Here is a 19,498-nt window from a genome sequence, read left to right as displayed (position 1 = left end):
CCAAGTACCGGTACCCTTAATTGGCCAAAAAATTGAATGTACTGTATATATCAAAAAATATTTCCCATGAGATATTTTTGACCAGGCACCTTCTAGTCAAACGCACCTTATTGACTGGGAATTACAGTACTTACAGTACAGTATTAATATGTGAGCGTTAATAGATACTGTGGTCCGTCATATGTATAGTTCTCATGTTCTTATAGCTACTTATGAATTTTTAGGGAAAAACTATATATCCAAAAATGTAACTCAGAAACTTTATATAATATAATGAAGTTCCAAACAGGATTAAAAAGAGTTATGTTTCACAAGCAATAAAGTCCCCCCCAAAAGAATATAGAGAAATAGAACCTTGCTCATCTGTGATCCATTCAAGTTGTAATTTTGGAAGCAATAAAATCATAAATTGATGAATATTTTATGGCAAATTCGAAGAGTGCAAAATAACAATATATTGCATTAAAATTCATATTTTGGAATATTAGGAAGCTGAGCAAGTTGGGAAATAAACATACTGCTCCAATGCAACAATGTATTCTTGTATGGGTTTATTTTTAAACGATTGGGAATGAACAGGATTTTTGTAAAACACTAACTTCTCCCAAAAATGTTGAAAATCATTACACCACGAGTTTCACATCACGCTAATATCGCATTTTTGTATCTCAAACCTGCACCATCTCAATCAAAAAATCACAGTATATTCTTGCAATGTGTTCACCAGGAGTTCAATTTATCTCAGCACTCAAAAACGGAACGGAATTGACACAAATGAACTGAGGCAGAGAGATTAAACACAAATTAACGACGACCTTCGGAACGCCTGGAGACCTTTTCCTTTGACATGTGAGGTTCCAATACATTTGAACTGAATTGAAAGATTGTTCTAGCTTGATCAAGTTTGAAAATATGTCATTGTTGCCACACTTTGTCAAGTATGGGCACATTCATACTGGTCGTACTTATTATACTTGCTTGAGACCTGAGCCTTTGTGAGTTCAGTTTTATACAACAATGTCTGGTGAATTCTGAAGAGGATTCAAAATCTACGATGGATATTGAAATATAAAATCAAATCTTGTCTCCGCTGTTACACTCTTTTGGTGGATTTTCTGGATGTGATTTGTCAATCGTTCAGCATCATTTATTACCACACATCTGCCCTTGTGTATTGGATTAAGGGCCCCTCGTGTCTGAATGCATCCCCAGTGAGTCATCATGGAAGTAATAGCAACAGAGAGCTCTCAAGCTGACAAGGTTCATCTTGCTAGCTGAATGGGGGGCATCCGCTTTTTCCATGTATACGCTTCTCTGTGTTTGGTCCACACAATAGAGGCACTGCAAGAAATGTTTATTGTACACGACAGCACACCTTGTTTAGTCTTTCACTACACAGCAGACTCGTGAGCGCATATTTTGTACTTGTTATAAATTCATAGTGCTTTGCAGTCAAATATACGGTATTACAAATCACAAGGCATGGAGAAGAGATTGAATTGCTTTGTAAATGATGGCAAATGCAGGAATGTCAAGGATGTTTGTTTTGGTTCTATTATTTACAGTGCTGATTTTCCTTTTTTTTTGCATATTTATCACTCACACAAGTTTCAGATCATCCAATTTTAATATCACACAGAAACCACCCAAGGAAATCTAAAATGCAGTTTTCAAATGTTGATTCCATTTATTAAGGCACAAAAAAATCCATCTGTCCCTATGTAAAAATGTTATTGCCCCGTAACCTGAAAGTGAGTTGGGCTACCTTTGGCAGCGATAACAGAAATAAAACGTTCACAATAATTGGTAATGGGTCTCTATCAACGGTGTGGAGAATTTTCTGCCCACTCATCTTTGCAGAATTGTTTCAAATCTGCCTCATTGGAGGATTTGGAGCATGACCTCTCCTTTCAAGGTCATAATTGGATTTAAATTTGGACTTTGAGTTGGCCACTCCAGAACCTTCATTTTGTTTATTTTGAGTCATTCAGAGGTGGACTTGCTTGTGCGTTTTGGATCATTGTCCTGCTGCATGATCCAAGAGCGCTTGAGTTTGAGGGCACAAATGATGATGGCCGGAACACCTGAATTAATTATTCCGTTAACCAGAGAAGGTTGTCCCGGTTCTGAGTCAGCAAAGCAGCCACAGACCATCCCACTGCCCCCACCATGCTTTAGTGTTGGTATGTTCATAGTCATGTTCTTTTTCTCAAATTCTGTGCCTTTTGTTTGCCAGATGTAACGGGCTGCACATTCCAAAAAGTTTAATATTTTACTCATCAGTCCTCAGAATGTTGTCCCAAAAGTCTTGAAAATAACCAAATTTTTTTTTTTAGAAATGTGAGACAACTTTTCGTGTGCTTTTGTGACAGCATTGGTCTTCACCTGGGAACTGTCCCATGGATGCAGATTTTGACAAGTGCCTTTTTTTTATTGTGGAGCCATGAACACTGACCTTAACTGAGGCCAGCGAGGCCTGCAGTTACTTGGTTGTTTTTTGAAGTTCTTTTGTGTCTTCCTGGAAGAGCTGTTGCGGCACTCTATGAGTAATCTTAGTAAGTCGACCACTCCTGGGGAGGTTTGCCAATGTCCCCAGTTGTTTCAATGTGTGGATAATGGCTACTTTTTCACATTGTATTTCACATTTTTTTGTGCCTTAACAAAAAACTACTTTCAAATGTGTCAACATTTAAAACTGCATTTTGTATTCCCTTTGTTGTCTTGTTGTTATATTGAAATTGCTTTGATGAACTGAAAGCTTTATGCGTGATGAATATGCAAAATACAAAGAAAGCAGGAAGGGGGCAAATACTTTTTCACGGCAGTGGATGCCCTACGCATTGTTCCATTTCTCAAGATACTCGGCGATATATAAGTCTGGTAATTTTGGTGATTCTTTTGAGAAACAATCAGAAATAAATTTAAAAAGGTCATAATATTTGTTAGGGAGAGTTTGTTCACAAGATTTATATTTGAACAAGTGCTTGAATTTTGGCAGAATGTCGTATTCTGTGCAATGTGCACATAAAATTGAGATTTGCATGGTTCTGCTTAAGGTTTTTAAACATTTTTTAGTATTTGTTTAATCAATTCCTATTGGGGGGAAAAAAGAGATTAAGGAAAGCCATTATTTTTGGGATTAATTTTTTCATCTCTCAATCATCACTCACACTGTTGATATATTTAAAGTACTAAATCATTGAACTTTTAATAACGGGCTTGTTATGATATCCTACCCCATTTTTAAAGGGGGGAGCACAACAAGTGCAGCCAACTATAGACCAGTTAGCTTGACTAGCTGCGTTTGTAAAGTGTTTGAGAAAATTATCTCAGATGCCATATGGAAATTTATACAGGAGAACAATCTTTTTACGTTTAAACAACATGGGTTTAGGTCCGGACATTCTACCATGACTAACTTAGTAGCTCATTTGAATAATATTACCAGTATGTTTTTTGTTCACAATATGGCTGGTCATGTTGTTTACTTAGACTTTTGCAAGGCTTTTGATAAAGTGTCTCATAACAAGCTTTTACAGAAATTGAAATGCTATGGTATTAGTGGAAAACTGCTTGAATGGATAACTGCATATTTGTCAAATTGTAAACAATGCGTAAAAATTGATGATGTTCTTTCAGCGTGGTCGGAAGTTTGTAGTGGGGTACCGCAGGGCTCAGTACTAGGACCATTATTATTTCTGTTTTTTGTGAACGACTTACCTGAGGCCATTCAAAGTAGTGACATCTCAATTTTTGCCGATAATGCTAAACTGTCAGCTTTCCTACCAAAAACCCAGGTTACAGGAACAATTGATTCTCTCCAAAATGACATTAAATCAGTTTTTCTTTAGTCCGAAAAGTGGCAACTGCAACTGTCATCTCATAAATGCTTAGCACAGTCGTTTTTTCATGGTTCTTTTCCGCTGTATAACATTAATGATCATGATTTGCATGTTGTTACTGAACATAAGGATCTGGGTGTCACTCTTACTTCAAACCTAAAGTTTATCACGCATATCGCCAAAATTACCAACAAAGCCAATAACATAGCATCAAACATTTACAGACACTTTTACAACAAGAACCCAGCATTCTTAGTTTGAATGTTTTGCGTTTATGTTAGACCCGAGTTAGAATATAACAGCGTTGTGTGGAACCCTTACTTATTCAAGGACATTAACCTACTGGAAGGAGTTCAACGAAGGTATACAAAGCGGATACCTGGGATGAATAGCTTGTCATATCCGGAAAGACTACAAAGACTGAACTTGGACTTTTTGGAGCTCCGTTCATCCTGTCATACCCAGGCCCCTATAGTAGCACACAATGTTCCCCATGCCGAGTGTCTGTGAGAACACTGCTGACAAGTTCAGAAGCGTTCCTCCAATCGTGTGACTTGTTTCCTTAGTCCGGCTCTCTGTTTTTCTTTTCCACAGGCAGCAAGTTCTCCTACTGCCACGCTTGCCTGTTGGTGGCCGGCGTGTGGTGCTACGCCAGTGTGTTCGCCATTGGGCCCCTGGTGGGGTGGGGTCAGTACGGTCCCGAGCCCTACGGCACTGCGTGCTGCATCGACTGGCACGCGCCCAGCCAGAACTCACTGGCAATGAGTTATATCATCTGCCTCTTTTTTTTCTGCTACATCGTCCCCTGCACGGTCATATTTCTGTCCTACTTGTTCATCCTGTTGACTGTCCGCGGATCCCGCCAGGCTGTGCAGCAGCACATGTCCCCCCAGAACAAGATCACCAATGCACATGCACTCATTATTAAGGTAAATTTCCAACTATTAAAAGGGTTTTGACACCAGGATGCACAGATTACTCCAAATTCAAAAGCAAAATTATTAATTTGCAGTCAAATCAAATACTGCGGTTAATGGGGACCAGAACTACCCCAAAAAAGTGAAAATACCTGAAGTAGCATTACATCTTCATAAAAAGCAAGGCCCAAAGGTCAAACTTACCGCAAGATGAAGTCGTCACCGACTGAGAGTATACAATTGTAACAAAATAATGACGTTAAATCTTCAATTAATAAGACAGAACACAGAATTTCCTTTTAATGAATGGTCTTTACTGTCGTTATACAAAAGTACTGTACAACTAAATTGTAGGGCTTCTTTCAGAATTAGCAAGTGATTTAGAGAGCAGCTAGCAAGTAACCTTGGCTAAAGCCAGGTCTGCACTATGATTGAAATACAACCGTCCCAAATGTAGTTGTTTCCCACAATTTGTAATGAAATGAAATGAAATGATCTGCATTCATATAGCGCTTTTCAAGTCAATGACTTCCCAAAGCGCTTTACATTGTGCTTCACATTTCCCAATAGCGGGCGTGATCTGTGCAGCCATGTAAGGCGCTAACCTGCTTATTGGGGGTAATTGGGGGTTCAATGTCTTACCCAAGGACACTTCGACGTGTAACACGGACAAGCCGGGATTCGAACTGGGATCCCTTAATCCTAAAACGATCGCTCTACCTCCTGAGCTACTGCTGCCCCAAACGGCGCCTACCTTGCAGCTCCAGGTCATCCGTTTCATAGGTAATGGATCTGGTGTTAGGTAACAGGCTTGCCTTAAGTGAGTTGTTAGCCTAGCTGTAGCAGTAGGCTTCTCCCCGATGCCGCCTCAGTCGCTTCCCGAATTTAATAATAATCCACTCTTCTGGTTTTCGTCAGAGTCGAGTTTAATAGATGAATTTCTTTTCAATGTAACAAGCCGCTAAAAGCTAGCGGTCACCATGTTCCGCAGTTTGTTTTCGTAGCCACTTGTGGACCTGCCCAACCGTTTGACTGAGTCAGTGAAGAAAATAAGTATTTTAACTCCCTGTCCACTGTGAAACAGATAAACTAAAAAGAAAGATCCAGAAATCACAATGCATCATTTTTTATTGATTTATTTGTGCGATATAGCTGCAAATAAGTATTTGAACACCTGAGAAAATGAATGTCATTATTTAGTACAGTAGCCTTTGTTTGCTATTACAGAAGTCAACGTTCCCTGTAGTCTGTCACCAGGCGCGTGCTTCGGGATCTTCAGTTAATAAGCCACTCCTTGGTTTTCCTGGCTGTGTGCTTTACGTCGTTCTTGTGTTGGAAGACCCAGCCATGACCCATCTTCAATGCTTTCACTGATGGAAGGAGTGCACTCGTCCTGTCCCATGTGCAGAAAAACACCTTAAAAACATGATGTTACCGCCCTACGCTTCACAGTAGGGATGGTGTTCTTCGGATAGTAATCTTCATTTTTCTTCCTCCAAAAACGCTGAGTGGGATTATGACCAAAAGGTTCTATTTAGGTCTTGTCTGACCACAAAACTTTCTCCCATGACTCCTCTGTATCATCCAAATGGTCATATGCAAACTTAAGACGGGCCTTGACATGTGCTGGTTTAAGCAGGGGAACCTTTCGTGCCATGCATAATTTCAAATAATGAAATCTTAGTGTAACCTTAAAAATGGTGGTCCCAGCTCTTTTCAGGACCAACTCCTGTCGTGTAGTTCCAGACTGATTCCTCACCTTTCTTAGAATTATTGAGACACCACGAGGTGATATCCTGCATGGGGCTCCACTCTGAATGAGATTGACTGTCATGTTTCGCTTCTTTCATTTTCTAATGATTGCTCCAACAGTGGACTTTGCTTCACCAAGCTGCTTGGCAATTGCTCCGTCGCCCTTTCCAGCCTTCTGGAGGTGTACAATTTTGTCGCTGGTGTCTTTGGACAGCTCTTCGCTGTGTTACATGTTAAATTCTTACTGATTGTATGGGGTTGACAGGTGTCTTTATGCAGCTGACGACCTCAAACAGGTACATCTTATTCAGGAGTGCAGGTGGACTTCAAATGGGCTGACTCATAGGTATTTCCAAATGATACACAGGTGTTCAAATACTTATTTGCAGTTGTATTACACAAATAAATTGTTAGTTTATCTCTCTCACAGTGGACATGCACCTTCGCCGAAAATTTCCAGACCCCTCCATGTTTTTTAAGTGGGAGAAATAGCAAAAAGAAGGGAGTTCAAATACTTAATTTCTTCATTGTACTATAGACCAGCCTATCACAGACAAAGACAGACATGCCCACCCAACACACAAAGCCCTCCCTAACCTGTCTTTGTGATAGAATTTGCTGTGTGCTGAACACCTTTTGAAATAGTACGTTGATATCAATGTCAATAAAGACAATTTGATTAAATTCAAAAACCACAAAGCAGTGAGTCAGCGAAAAACAAAGTGCGAACTAGCGAGGGGTCTCTGTATACAATTCTCGCAACCAATTGTTTGTACATGTTCAGGGTTTTTCCCTAGAAAACATGCCAAGCCAAGCTGGTCTGAGAAGGATTTTTGCCAACAGGGAACGGGGGGACTGAGGATGCAGATTATATTTGCTAGAATTAAAATCTCATTTTGCCAATAAGGGGGTTATCATAAAGGGACAAGGTGTGAACAATCCTGAGTCCCATGAAATTGTATTGACTCAAAGTGTATTTGAGGGGTAGGAAGGCTTAGATCCTCCATTTTAAACATTTGGCCTGCGGGCCAGATTTGCCCGATTGGCTGATTTAATCCGGGCCGCCATAAATTTCTGATTATTTCGAAAAGGAAACAAAGTCTACAGGTCGCTTCTATCAAAATATCTTGAATTAATGCAGACCAAATCTCTCTCCAACATCTAGAGGGCAGTGTTGAGTTTGTATAACCTGATGAGTTGGTTCACGTTTACAACTGGATTGACTCAACCGTTAAAATAAACCAAGGTAACACATTAAATGCCCAAAACTAACATTTTCCTTTATCATTGTTTGTGAGTAAATGTTTTACGTTTAGAAAAGATCCCTTGTCATCTGCGGGTAAGATATTATTTATTAGTTAGTTACATGTGTAATGCTTTAAAGTAAGGTATCTCTCTCCTGCAAAATCTTTATCCTATGGTTTCCATGCAAAATTAGACTAAGTTTGTCTTAAATGCTGATTATTTATGTAAATGTACTAAACCTTTTTTCACATAAACTAGTTTTTACTTGTTTCAATTTGCAACTGGCCTGCTTATATGTATTAAGTTAAAAATAAAAGTTTGTGTTTTTATTTGTCTAATTTGTACAGTGATAGTTGTCTTAAAATGCTAGAGGAACAAAATGAAGTTGTAAAGTCAAGGCAAGCCTTCCTGCTTAGTAATGAGACGGCATCCTTCCCTGTCAGATTGCAAGAATCATAATCAAGATAATTGAGTAATGCTAATTGTAATTGAACCAGGAAATGTACATTGACTCATGCAGAAATGAACTTAAGAGTATTTTTTCTTTTGCTATTGGGAGCTCATGTGCATGTTCAATTAAGTTTTACAGTTGAGACCTGATTTAAAGAGTTGTATTTCTTGTAGCTAGATCCTCCAGAAAGATGGGTTATTTTTGATTGGCTGTTGAGCCGACATCCTGCAGTGACCGTTGAAATTTTGGGTCTCTTTTAATGATTCAAATTTTGCTATGTTTTACTCAATGTGTCACGTTCGGAGTAATTATTTTCCCTTACACTTAGACAATCAAAATATGTAATAAAGGAAGACAGACTCTTAATTCACGGTTTTCTTTAACTTTCAGATTGCGAATCGTGACGGGCAAAACAAACCCTGGACTGAAGCTGTACCGTTTAGCTTTTTCTTACGATAAAAACAAACAAAACTGAATATTCTGGCCTTTTTATGAGTACAAAAAAAGGCTGCACAAATTCAACAAGTTTCCTTTAAACATTGCTAAAATCATGTATGTACCAAAGAGGCAGGCTATTACAAAATTAAAACTCAAGTCAGTGGAAAGTCCCAGCTTCATTCTAGCTTTTTATCAAGGGGTCAACAACCCTTTTTAAGCTTTAAACTTTCTGCTTTCTGCTATCGATTGGCACAATGGGTCACCAGTTTTATATGCATTTCTAAAATGACTTCTTTTCATGCTACCAGGTTATTACCAGGGTGGCACAGCAAATGAGTGGTTAGCACGTCATGGGTTCAAATCCAGCTACCAGCCTTCCTGTGCAGAGTTTGCATGTTCTCCCCGTCCTTGCGTGGGTTTCCTCCCACATTCCAAATAACATGCATCTTGGGTTCATTTGCAGGTCCAAATTGTCCCAAGGTGTGAATTAGCATGTGAGTTGTCTGTCTCTCTGTGACTTGCAAGTGACTAGCAACAAGTTCAGGGTGTTCCCTGCCCAGTGCCCAAAGGTGGCTGGAATGGGCTCAGATAATCGATGGATGTTTGTAAATACCAGGTTGTAATTATTGGGAGTTGAGTTCAAATTGGCTTGGTTGACTGAGCCTATTTTAACATCTCATCTCATCTCATTAGCCGTACCGCTTATCCTCATTAGGGCCGCGGGGGGGCTGGAGCCCATCCCAGCCATCTCCGGGCAGTGGGCAGGGGACACCCTGAGCTGGTTGCCAGCCAATCGCAGGGCACACAGGGACAGACAACTCATTCGCTCATTCCCACCTATGGACAATTTGGACCGGCCAATTCACCTGAAATGCATGTTTTTGGAACGTGGGAGGAAACCGGAGTGCCCGGAGGAAACCCACGCAAGCACGGTGAGAACATACAAACTCCGCACAGGAAGTCTGGAGCTGGATTTGAACCCACGACAGGTTCCCATGACATGAACTGTGCCGCACAAGCGCTAACCACTGCGTCGCCGTGCTGCCCCCTATTTTAACATGTTAGTTAGAAATCAAATTTCCAGGAAAACCACAATGACCTGTCACTGTTGAGCTATTTTAAGAGCTTCTTATGGGACTACTTGGTTCCTGTGGCACCATGTTGGAGACCGCTGGTTTAGACTGAGTCCTTCTGTTAGTTTAATGAGACTCAAGGCAAGTCTTAAGTACCCCCAATTGTTAACAATAAGACCACTATGTAACAACTACATAAAAAGACACATAAAGTGAATAAAACATAAAGTAAATAAGTAAATAACAACATTCAAATATAAAGATAATCATTAGCTTTATAAATTACCATCCATCCATCCATCCATTGTCTTCCGCTTATCCGAGATCGGGTCGCGGGGGCAGCAGCGTTAAAAGGGAAGCCCAGACGTCCCTATCCCCAGCCACTTCCTCCAGCTCATCCGACGGGACCCCGAGGCGTTCCCAAGCCAGCCGAGAGACATAGTCTCTCCAACGTGTCCTGGGCCGCCCCCGGGGCCTCCTGCCGGTGGGACATGCCCGGAACACCTCCCGAGGGAGGCGTCCAGGAGGCATCCTTATTAGATGCCCGAGCCACCTCAACTGGCTCCTCTCAACGCGGAGGAGCAGTGGCTCTACTCCGAGTCCCTCCCGGATGACTGAGCTTCTCACCCTATCTCTAAGGGAGAACCCAGCCACCCTGCGGAGGAAACTCATTTCGGCCGCTTGTATCCGGGATCGAGTTCTTTCGGTCATGACCCAAAGTTCATGACCATAGGTGAGGGTAGGAACGTAGATGGACTGGTAGATCGAGAGCTTTGCCTTTCGGCTCAGCTCCCTCTTCACCACGACAGACCGGTACAGGGTCCGAATGACGGCAGACGCTGCACCGACCCGTCTGTCGATCTCCCGTTCCATCCTACCCTCACTCGTGAACAAGACCCCAAGATACTTGAACTCCTCCACTTGGGGCAAGACCTCCTCCCCGACACGGAGGGAGCATACCACCCTTTTCCGACTGAGAACCATGGCCTCGGACTTGGAGGTGCTGATCCCCATCCCGGCCGCTTTACACTCGGTTGCGAATCGCTCCAGCGAGAGCTGAAGATCACGGGCTGAGGAAGCCAACAGCACCACGTCATCTGCAAAAAGCAGTGACGCAATGCTGAGGCCCCCAAACCGGACTCCATCCCCGCCAAGGCTGCGCCTAGAAATTCTGTCCATAAAAGTTATGAACAGAATCGGTGACAAAGGGCAGCCCTGGCGGAGCCCAACCCTCACCGGGAACGAATCCGACTTATTGCCGGCAATGCGGACCAGACTCTGGCACCGGGCATACAGGGACCGCACAGCCCGGATAAGACTGTGCGGTACCCCATACTCCCGAAGCACCCCCCACAGGGCCTCCCGAGGAACACGGTCGAATGCCTTCTCCAAGTCCACAAAACACATGTAGACCGGACAGGCAAATTCCCATGCACCCTCAAAGACCCTGAAGAGTGTATAGAGCTGGTCCAGTGTTCCACGGCCAGGACGAAAACCACACTGTTCCTCCTGAATCCGAGATTCGACTTCCTGGCGGACCCTCCTCTCCAGTACCCCTGAATAGACCTTACCAGGGAGGCTGAGAAGTGTGATTCCCCTGTAGTTGGAACACACTCTCCGGTCCCCCTTCTTAAAGACGGGAACCACCACCCCAGTCTGCCAGTCCAGAGGCACTGTCCCCGATGTCCACGCGATGTTGCAGAGGCGCGTCAACCATGACACGCCCACAACATCCAGAGCCTTAATGAAGTCTGGGCGGATCTCATCGACCCCCGGGGCCCTGCCACCGAGGAGTTTTTTGACAACCTCGGTGACTTCAACCCCAGTGATACGAGAGCCCAACCCAGAGTCCTCAGGCTCTGCTTCCCCAGAGGAAGACGTGCCGGTGGAATTGAGGAGGTCTTCGAAGTACTCCGCCCACCGATTCACAACGTCCCGGGTCGAGGTCAGCAGCGCCCCATCGGCACTATACACAGTGTCGATGGCACACCGCCTCCTCCCCCTAAGACGTCGGATGGTGGACCAGAATTTCCTCGAAGCCGTTCGGAAGTCGGCTTCCATGGCCTCGCCAAACTCCTCCCATGCCCGAGTTTTTGCCTCGGCAACCGCCAAAGCCGCATTCCGCTTGGCCAGCCGATACCTGCCAGCTGCTTCCAGAGTCCCACAGGCCAGGAAGGCCCGATAAGACTCCTTCTTCAGCTTGACGGCATCCCTCACCGCCGGTGACCACCATAAATTACCAGTGTTTGATTAACATGATTAATATAATGATGTGATGATTAAAATGATAAAGGGGATATAAGTGAAAAAGCCAACCAATTATTAGTGTATACGCAGTGACTCATTACAAGTAACTTCCTGAAATGTCAAAAAGCAAAGTATTGAGCACTGTAGACAAGTTTCTAATTCTGTGTTTTGCTCTTGTTTCTTTTCTTTGATTTTAGCTGTCTGTGGCAGTTTGCATCGGTTTCCTGACAGCATGGAGTCCTTATGCGATTGTGTCCATGTGGGCAGCTTTTGGAAACCCCGCCAACGTCCCGCCCATGGCTTTTGCGCTGGCCGCCATCTTCGCCAAGTCCTCCACACTCTACAACCCGATCGTCTATCTGGTTTTCAAGCCAAACTTCCGCAAATCGCTCTGCCGGGATGTGGCACTGTGCAGAAGGTCCCTCTGCGGGCATTTGTGTCAGGCCAATGTTGACGGGAAGTGTACGCGCAGGCTTTCTCATCGAAAAGAAGAGTGTAACTGTATGCAGCTATCCAACGGTCTGCTGGAGGACCACGCCTCATGTAGACATTGTCCTTTTCCAGAGATCGCAACCCCCGGGGTCAACTGTGGCAACCACGGCCTTCGGCAAACCGCCGCAATGCTCCAGGACTTGCAGCATAGCGAGGTGGCCGTCAGTCAACTCTCCAATGAACAGCAGAGTGACTTCCTCTAAGTATAGAAAGTGCCACACAAGAAATTGGGGAGAAAAGAAAGTGATAGAAATAAGACGTTTCCCACAGGACTTCAAAGTTGAAAGATCCATCAATCGCCTCAAAACAAAACCTGCCAAAACTACTCATGCAAAAACCCACATGCAAGAAGATCAAAGTCAAATCAGGTAATTTAGCATGCAACAATCGAATCAGATTACAGTTCAAACGTGGACCTGTGAAAAGAACGGAAACTTTTTGAGGGAAGAGTCCCTGATGAAACTACCTTTAATGTATTTTTTGATGATAATATATTTGATTCCATGTTCAGTTTCTATATTTATTGATGCCACAAATTGGAAGACAACATGTTTGTATTTGGTGCTGCGTTAGTTAGAAGGTGTTATTTGAAGTTATCAGCCATGTCTCGGAGCGAACTTAATGTCGACAAGAAAACACTGTGAGAAAACATCCCTTCTATTATACATGTGGTTAGGAGAAAGGCCTCAGGACAAAATGGAATTCTACGATCCAATCCACTGGTCAAAAATTTCGTGCTGTGAAATAAGCTACACATCTTGAATAGTACAAAATGTGATTTGCACTGTGACAAAAAGTTGGACATAGTAACATTTTGAGACAAGTGATTTGCTTTACTTGGAATAATGGCACATCTTATTGAAAAGAAAAACATGCAAGTTTCGTAAACTTAGTAATATATTTTCCAGTAAGCAGTGTACCCACTATATTATGATCAAATGTTACATTCATCGTGAAAGTGTCAATACAAGTGAGAGTGAACGAGATTGCTCCTGGTAACATACTTGAGTATGTATCAGGAGCTTAAGCCAATTTATGTTGGCATAAAAGAAGTCAGGTAGCTGCCCAATCCCAAAAAATAAATAACTGCAGCTACGAGAAGTCTGAAACGGGAAGTTTGCTTTATTTATGTCGTTATTTATTTATTTATTTATTTGCAACTCGGTTGCTTGTGTTTCTTTTCAATATTGTCAATAGTTATTATTTTTATAATAGTCAAAATTGAAGAGATGCTTACTTAGGTAGGACTTTTTTAATCCGACATTCTAACATAAAGAAAAAGAAAAAAAGGTGCTAAGCATCATTAAAATAAGTTCTTATGATATGCTTCAGTAAGAATGCAAACAAAAAGAATACTATTGTAATTTTTAAAAGATATTCTGCAAAAGATTAAAATAAACACTTGTAAAATCATATGCACAAAATAAAAGGCTTTTTGATTGAAACATTGGGACACGAGTTCCCTTGCCCCTGTCCGGGTTTTTGGGTCCCCCTTCCGGAGCCAGGCCTTGGCTCACCAGCTATGAGAGCAGGTCAAAGGGGTCGGGTGTGTGGAGCGCCGCGCAATTATGATTTGAAGGGGTATTAGCTGGACAAGCGGCAAAAATTTGAGCATAGGAAGAGTTTGGCAAAAACAAGAAAAAGTGACTGCCGAATCGCTTCAAGAAAATTCAGGTCAACAAGCCGGTGTCTTAGGGGGAGAAAATGATATGCCATCAACACTGTGCGCTACTGACATCGACCTGGGACATTGTGAAGCGGTGGGCAGAATTCTTCAAGCACTTTCTCAATAGCCCCAACACGTCTTTCTGTGAGGAAGCAGAACCTGGGGACTCAGGTGTGGGATTACATTTCTCTGGGGTTTAAGTCACCAGGGGTTGAAAAGCCTCTCTGTGATATTGCCCCAGGGGTGGAGATCTCTACCGAGAGAATCAAGGCTCTGGATGTTGTGGGCGTGTGGTTAACATGCCTCTGCAACATCACAGGGACTTAGGTACAGTACCTCTGCACTGGCAGACTGGAGTGGTGGTCGCTCTTTTCAAGAAGAGGGACAGGAGAGAGTGTTCCAACTCCAGGGGAATCACACTTCTCAGCCTCCTTGGTAAGATCTATTTCAGGGTTCTGGATGGGAAAGTCAGTAAAAAATTCAAATATTCGATTTATGAGGAGAAGTGTAATTTTTGTCCAGTCCGTGGAACAGTCGACTATCTCTACACCCTCTGATTCAGTTTATAACATTAAAGAATGGAGTTCCTGCACGTAGCCTAAGGGCCCGGTCACACAGCCGTTTGCGTCTGTATCGCGGGTAAAATTTTGTGGGGTTTTTTTGCCCGTGGTTGCCCGCGATGGAAAATGCGCAAAATTGGCCAACCCGCTGTTCATCGGTGGTATGCCCGCAAAACAGACGCCGGCGACTGTTCCGCTTCCTCATCGCATCATTTCCGCGTAATTTTCTCGTGTGGACCACGGGTATAAAAGCTGCCGAGCCTTTTTGAGCAGGTAACATGTTTATTTTGCCTTTTTCTATTCAAATCGCTCGTATTGAAACTGTTATGCACTCTACCATAAAGCTTATTTCTGCATAATAAGCTTTACGGTAGAGTGCATAACAGTTCTCAAAAGTGATTTATATACGGTGTGCATTACCGTTCGATTACGTTCACAACAAAAACAAAGACGGAATGGTTTAAGTTGTATTATATTCCCAACAAATGCAAGACGAAGTGGATTTGGTTATATGTTCGCCAGTACATTCCCTAAAAGTGATATAAAAGTGAGATAAAACGAGGTAAAAGTGGTTGTAGTAGCGAGGGGATGCAAATCTTGGCAGGGATGCATTTCTCGGCATAACACCGGGCTGTAGAAATCATAACCGCTCAAGACACAGTCCCGTGAAGATCAAGATTTCAAGCTATGGCACCGAAGAAGTTAATATGTTATTATTGTAATAGTTTTTCATTTTTATTTTATTATCTTGTTATGAAATGAAAAGAAATGTCAAGAAATAAAAATGGATTAAGACGAGGTCACTACGGTGAGGGGGATCCATGTCCACCCCTTGACGTCTCGAGCACAACTGACGTGTGCTCGGCAAATCGCGCTGTATATACGCGGAGAAAGGCGTTTGACCGTCACACGCGTAACACGCTAATTTCACGTAATAACACCGCGATACAGGCGAAGAACATCCTATGACCGTGCTCCACCCACGATTACCCGCTGAAATTTCGCGTCCTACTGTAGGAGAAAATGCAGGTTCGATAATCTTTTAAGTCTTCTTACGTGATTTAATAAAGTACACCGGGGCTTGCCATGAGGGGGAGCTTTTTATTTTGTCATCCCAAAGAAATTCAGAGAACTCCAGACATAACAACGCTTTTATAGCTTCAGTTTGAGTACAACCCAAAAGACGGCCCTAGTCCTCAGTAACAACAAGGAAGATGCTGTCGTACCCTTATTAGGACATGTTGTTCGCCTCAGTTTGCTCAGAGAGTCCTTGAAGGTCCCAAGGACCTTCCCGAAATGATGTCAACATTCTGTCACACTGTAAGCAAGTCTTTCTACATTTCTTTCTAAATGTATGCAACTCTATTCTACAAATGCAAGTCTATTTTCCACAACACTACCCATGTGTAACCACGCCCTGGCCGCGGCCAGACCACGTCGTTCCGCGTCATTACCTCGTGTGCCGCCCGCGGTTAACACGTGGTCTCAAGTTTTGAGCAGCGCAAAACTTTTTCGCGCGGCCAACCGCGTGTGAATTTCCGACCGCGTGTAAAGCACTGCTGTATCTCGTCTATATGGCGATCTCAAAGCGTCCAACATCGTCTGCTTCACGGGCAGAAATTTCTGGCCGTGATTCAGCCTCGATACGCCCGTGAAAGGCTTGGTGACCGGGCCCTAAAGTTTTGAGCAGCGCAAAACTATTCCGCGCTGCCAACCGCGTGTGAATTTCCGACCGCGTGTAAAGCACTGCTGTATCTCGTCTGTATGGCGATCTCAAAGCGTCCAACAGCGTCTGCTTCACAGGCAGAAATTTCTGGCCGTGATTCAGACGCAAACGGCTGTGTGACCGGGCCCTAAGCATTGAAGGGAACTGATTTGGGGGCCTCAGCATTGCATCTCTGCTTTTTTTCAAATTATGTGGTGCTGGCTTCCTCATGCCTCTCACTGGAGCAGTTAACACACCTGTAAAGTGGCCGGGAGGAAAATCAGCACATCCAGGTCCAAGACCATTGTTCTCAGACGGAAAAGGGTGGCATGCCCTCTCCGAGTTGGAGACAAGGACCCTACCCCAAGTGGAGGAGTTTAAGTATCTCGGGGTCTTGTTCACAAGTAGGGGTAGGATGGAACGGTATATTGACAGAGGAATCAGTCGTGGTAAAGAAGGAGCTGAGCTGAAAGGCAAAGCTTTCAATTTACTGATCAATCTCCGTTCCTACCCTGATCTATGGTCACTAAATGTGGGGAGTGACCAAAAGAACAAGATCTCAGATACAAGCGGCTGAAATGAGTTTCCTCTGTAGAGTTGCTGGGTTCTCCCAGGAACCAGCCAAGGACACTTCCCTTAGGGCATGTCCCACAGGCAGGAGGCCCCGGGGACAGCTCAGCACTCACTGGTGGGACTACCGTCTCCAGGCTGGCCTGGTAACGCCTCAGGATCCTGTGGACAAGCTTGATGAAGTGGCTGGGGGACAGGGAGGTTTGCCTTTCCGTGTCGAGGCCGCTGACCCTGAAACCCACACCCGCAAAATAATGGATGGAAGGATGGACAAAATTAGCTGACTAATTGTACCAGACATTTATTTTCTGAGCTTCAGTGTCATGAAACTGCAGTATATGCCAATTGATTCGGGAAAAACTATTTTTCATTGCACTCATCTTGATTGGCTATTCCCCACAAATGCAATACAATTTATATATTATACATTTCTTTACGGAGGACTTTGCATAGGTGCTTATTTTTTGTGCAATGAGAGCAGCACTGCCACCTACTACAGGTTGTGTGCAGTTACAAGCTATTTCAGTATGTAAAAAGACTAATTTGATTTTGTTTTTGTTTTTTATGGTCTATAGATAAAATGTGTTGTAATTTTTCTCTGAAAATGTACTCATTATTTAACCTCTGTGAAGAACTAGATAGGCAGAGTCGGCCTTTAAATACAAGTAAAACATTTAGAAAAATTAAAAGTGTCTCCACCAGCACTTAAAATTTCGAACTTAGCATATTATCTTACCTAAAAATGTAATCGGAAATATTTTGTAATTGCTACAGGAAACCAGTAGGTATTTTATATGTTTCAACCAAATTCTATATATTTTGTCATGAGACACTTTTTGAATATTTCTGGCTGTTTTATTTTATGATGTTAGCATTTTGTATGAATTGGGCATTTCGGTTTGCCTTATTAATCTTGAAATTAATCCTTTTCCACTCAAATTCCAAATTTCCACAGCAACTCTTACAGATGAACACATAGACTATGCAAGCTACATGAAGACACTATTGAATGGGAGAGCAAAATGGGAATATATATATATATATATATATATATATATATATATATATATATATATATATATATATATATATGTGGGAACCTCGGTTTTCGAACGCCTCTCAGTTCGCACATATCGGTGCTCGACCAAAAATTTCGAGAAATTCTTGCTTCGCTGTTCGGTCAAAAAATCGGTCTTCGGACGCCGGTAATATGTGAGTGCGTACGCTACGGTGCGATGCTGAGCGGCGCACGGGTGTAGATGGGTCCCACCCCTCGTGACCAACTTTTATCACGCGTGTTACAATGTATGTGTTTCACCCGGTGCGGTTAGAAGGGGGCACCAACTGTCTATGTAAACACTGAAGTATGTCACTCAGCTTTACCGGAAACTTCAGTGTTTACATTGACAGTTAGTGCCCCCTTCTAACCGCACCGGGTGAAACACATACATTGTAACAACGTGCACACGTGCCTCTTTTTTTGCTTTTGTTATCGAGGAACGGGGTAAGAAATCCTATTCATAATTGTTTTCTTTATCCTTTTTTTATTTTTACACGTTCATGTTAGCGTAATCTTTCGTACGGAAGATTACGATAACGCGAACGTACGATTAGCCTGGGTTAGCTTTATGATTCGAGGTAAACATTCAGGGTGTTGGAACTAAGCCCCAAATTCAGGGTGTTGGAACGGAGCCCCTTTCCAAAGAAGCGCTAGCCACTTGTGGTGCTAAATGACTTGTAGATGACCTGATTTTTTATTTTTACACGTCCATGTTAGCGTAATCATTCGTACGGAAGATTACGATAACGCGAACGTACGATTAACATGTGTTAGCTTTATGATTACGTTGATCATTCATGCTAAACATTCAGGGTGTTGGAACTGATTAAAACGATTTTACATTATTTTTAATGGGAAAATTAATCTTCGGTGATCGACCAAATCGGTTTTCGACCAGGCTTCTGGAACGGATTATGGTCGAGAACCGAGGTTCCACTGTATATATATATATATATATATATATATATATATATATAATATGTATGAGTGTCAATATCAGAGTCAATCATCAAAGACTTTGAATAAAAGCTGATTACATTTAATACCAGTCGTTAGGACCAATATTCTACATCAATGTTAGATTGAGACACGCATTGTTATTTTCATGTGATGGGAGGAGTTAAATTGACTGACAACAGAAAATATTATATGCTTAAGTGTTTCGGTACGTTTTTTCTTGCACAAATAGAAGAGCAACAACACATGATTTCAATTATCCAATGACTTGCAAAAGCCAACATGTGGGCTGCAAAAATTGACTGATTAGATAAGAAACCACACAACGTATTCGCTTTTGTGATAAAAAATGTATCACCCACGAACACCTCAAAAGGCTCACAGTATAAAAACTGCACACCAAGACAAACTGTGATAAAACTTGAAATGTTTTAGAAAAAAAATAAGATAGTTAACTTGGTAACAACCGAAGTGATCTAAGCCAAAGAATAATTAGCGGTTGGCATGGTACGAGTCTTCTCCC

The 19,498-nt window shown here is 42.5% G+C and overlaps 1 protein-coding gene across 3 annotated transcripts in view; it reads left to right on the top strand.

The window, feature by feature from the left end:
* The window catches only part of opn7b (opsin 7, group member b), a 97,028-nt gene extending 79,008 nt beyond the window's left edge, over nt 1–18,020 (top strand). For all 3 annotated transcript variants that reach the window (XM_088332728.1, XM_088332727.1, XM_088332730.1), the window contains 2 exons: nt 4,437–4,771; nt 12,163–18,020. In XM_088332728.1, coding sequence (XP_088188854.1) covers nt 4,437–4,771; nt 12,163–12,660 — 833 coding nt within the window. In that variant the 3' untranslated portion in view covers nt 12,661–18,020. The remainder of the gene's footprint in view (nt 1–4,436; nt 4,772–12,162) is intronic.
* Nucleotides 18,021–19,498: the final 1,478 nt, after the last annotated feature.

This window comes from Urocampus carinirostris, chromosome 3, assembly GCF_059441175.1.
Source record: "Urocampus carinirostris isolate Australia breed hairy pipefish chromosome 3, RoL_Ucar_1.0, whole genome shotgun sequence".
Lineage (NCBI taxonomy): Eukaryota > Metazoa > Chordata > Actinopteri > Syngnathiformes > Syngnathidae > Urocampus > Urocampus carinirostris.
Note: the sequence above shows the minus strand (reverse complement) of the source record. Positions and strands in the feature narration are given on the sequence as shown.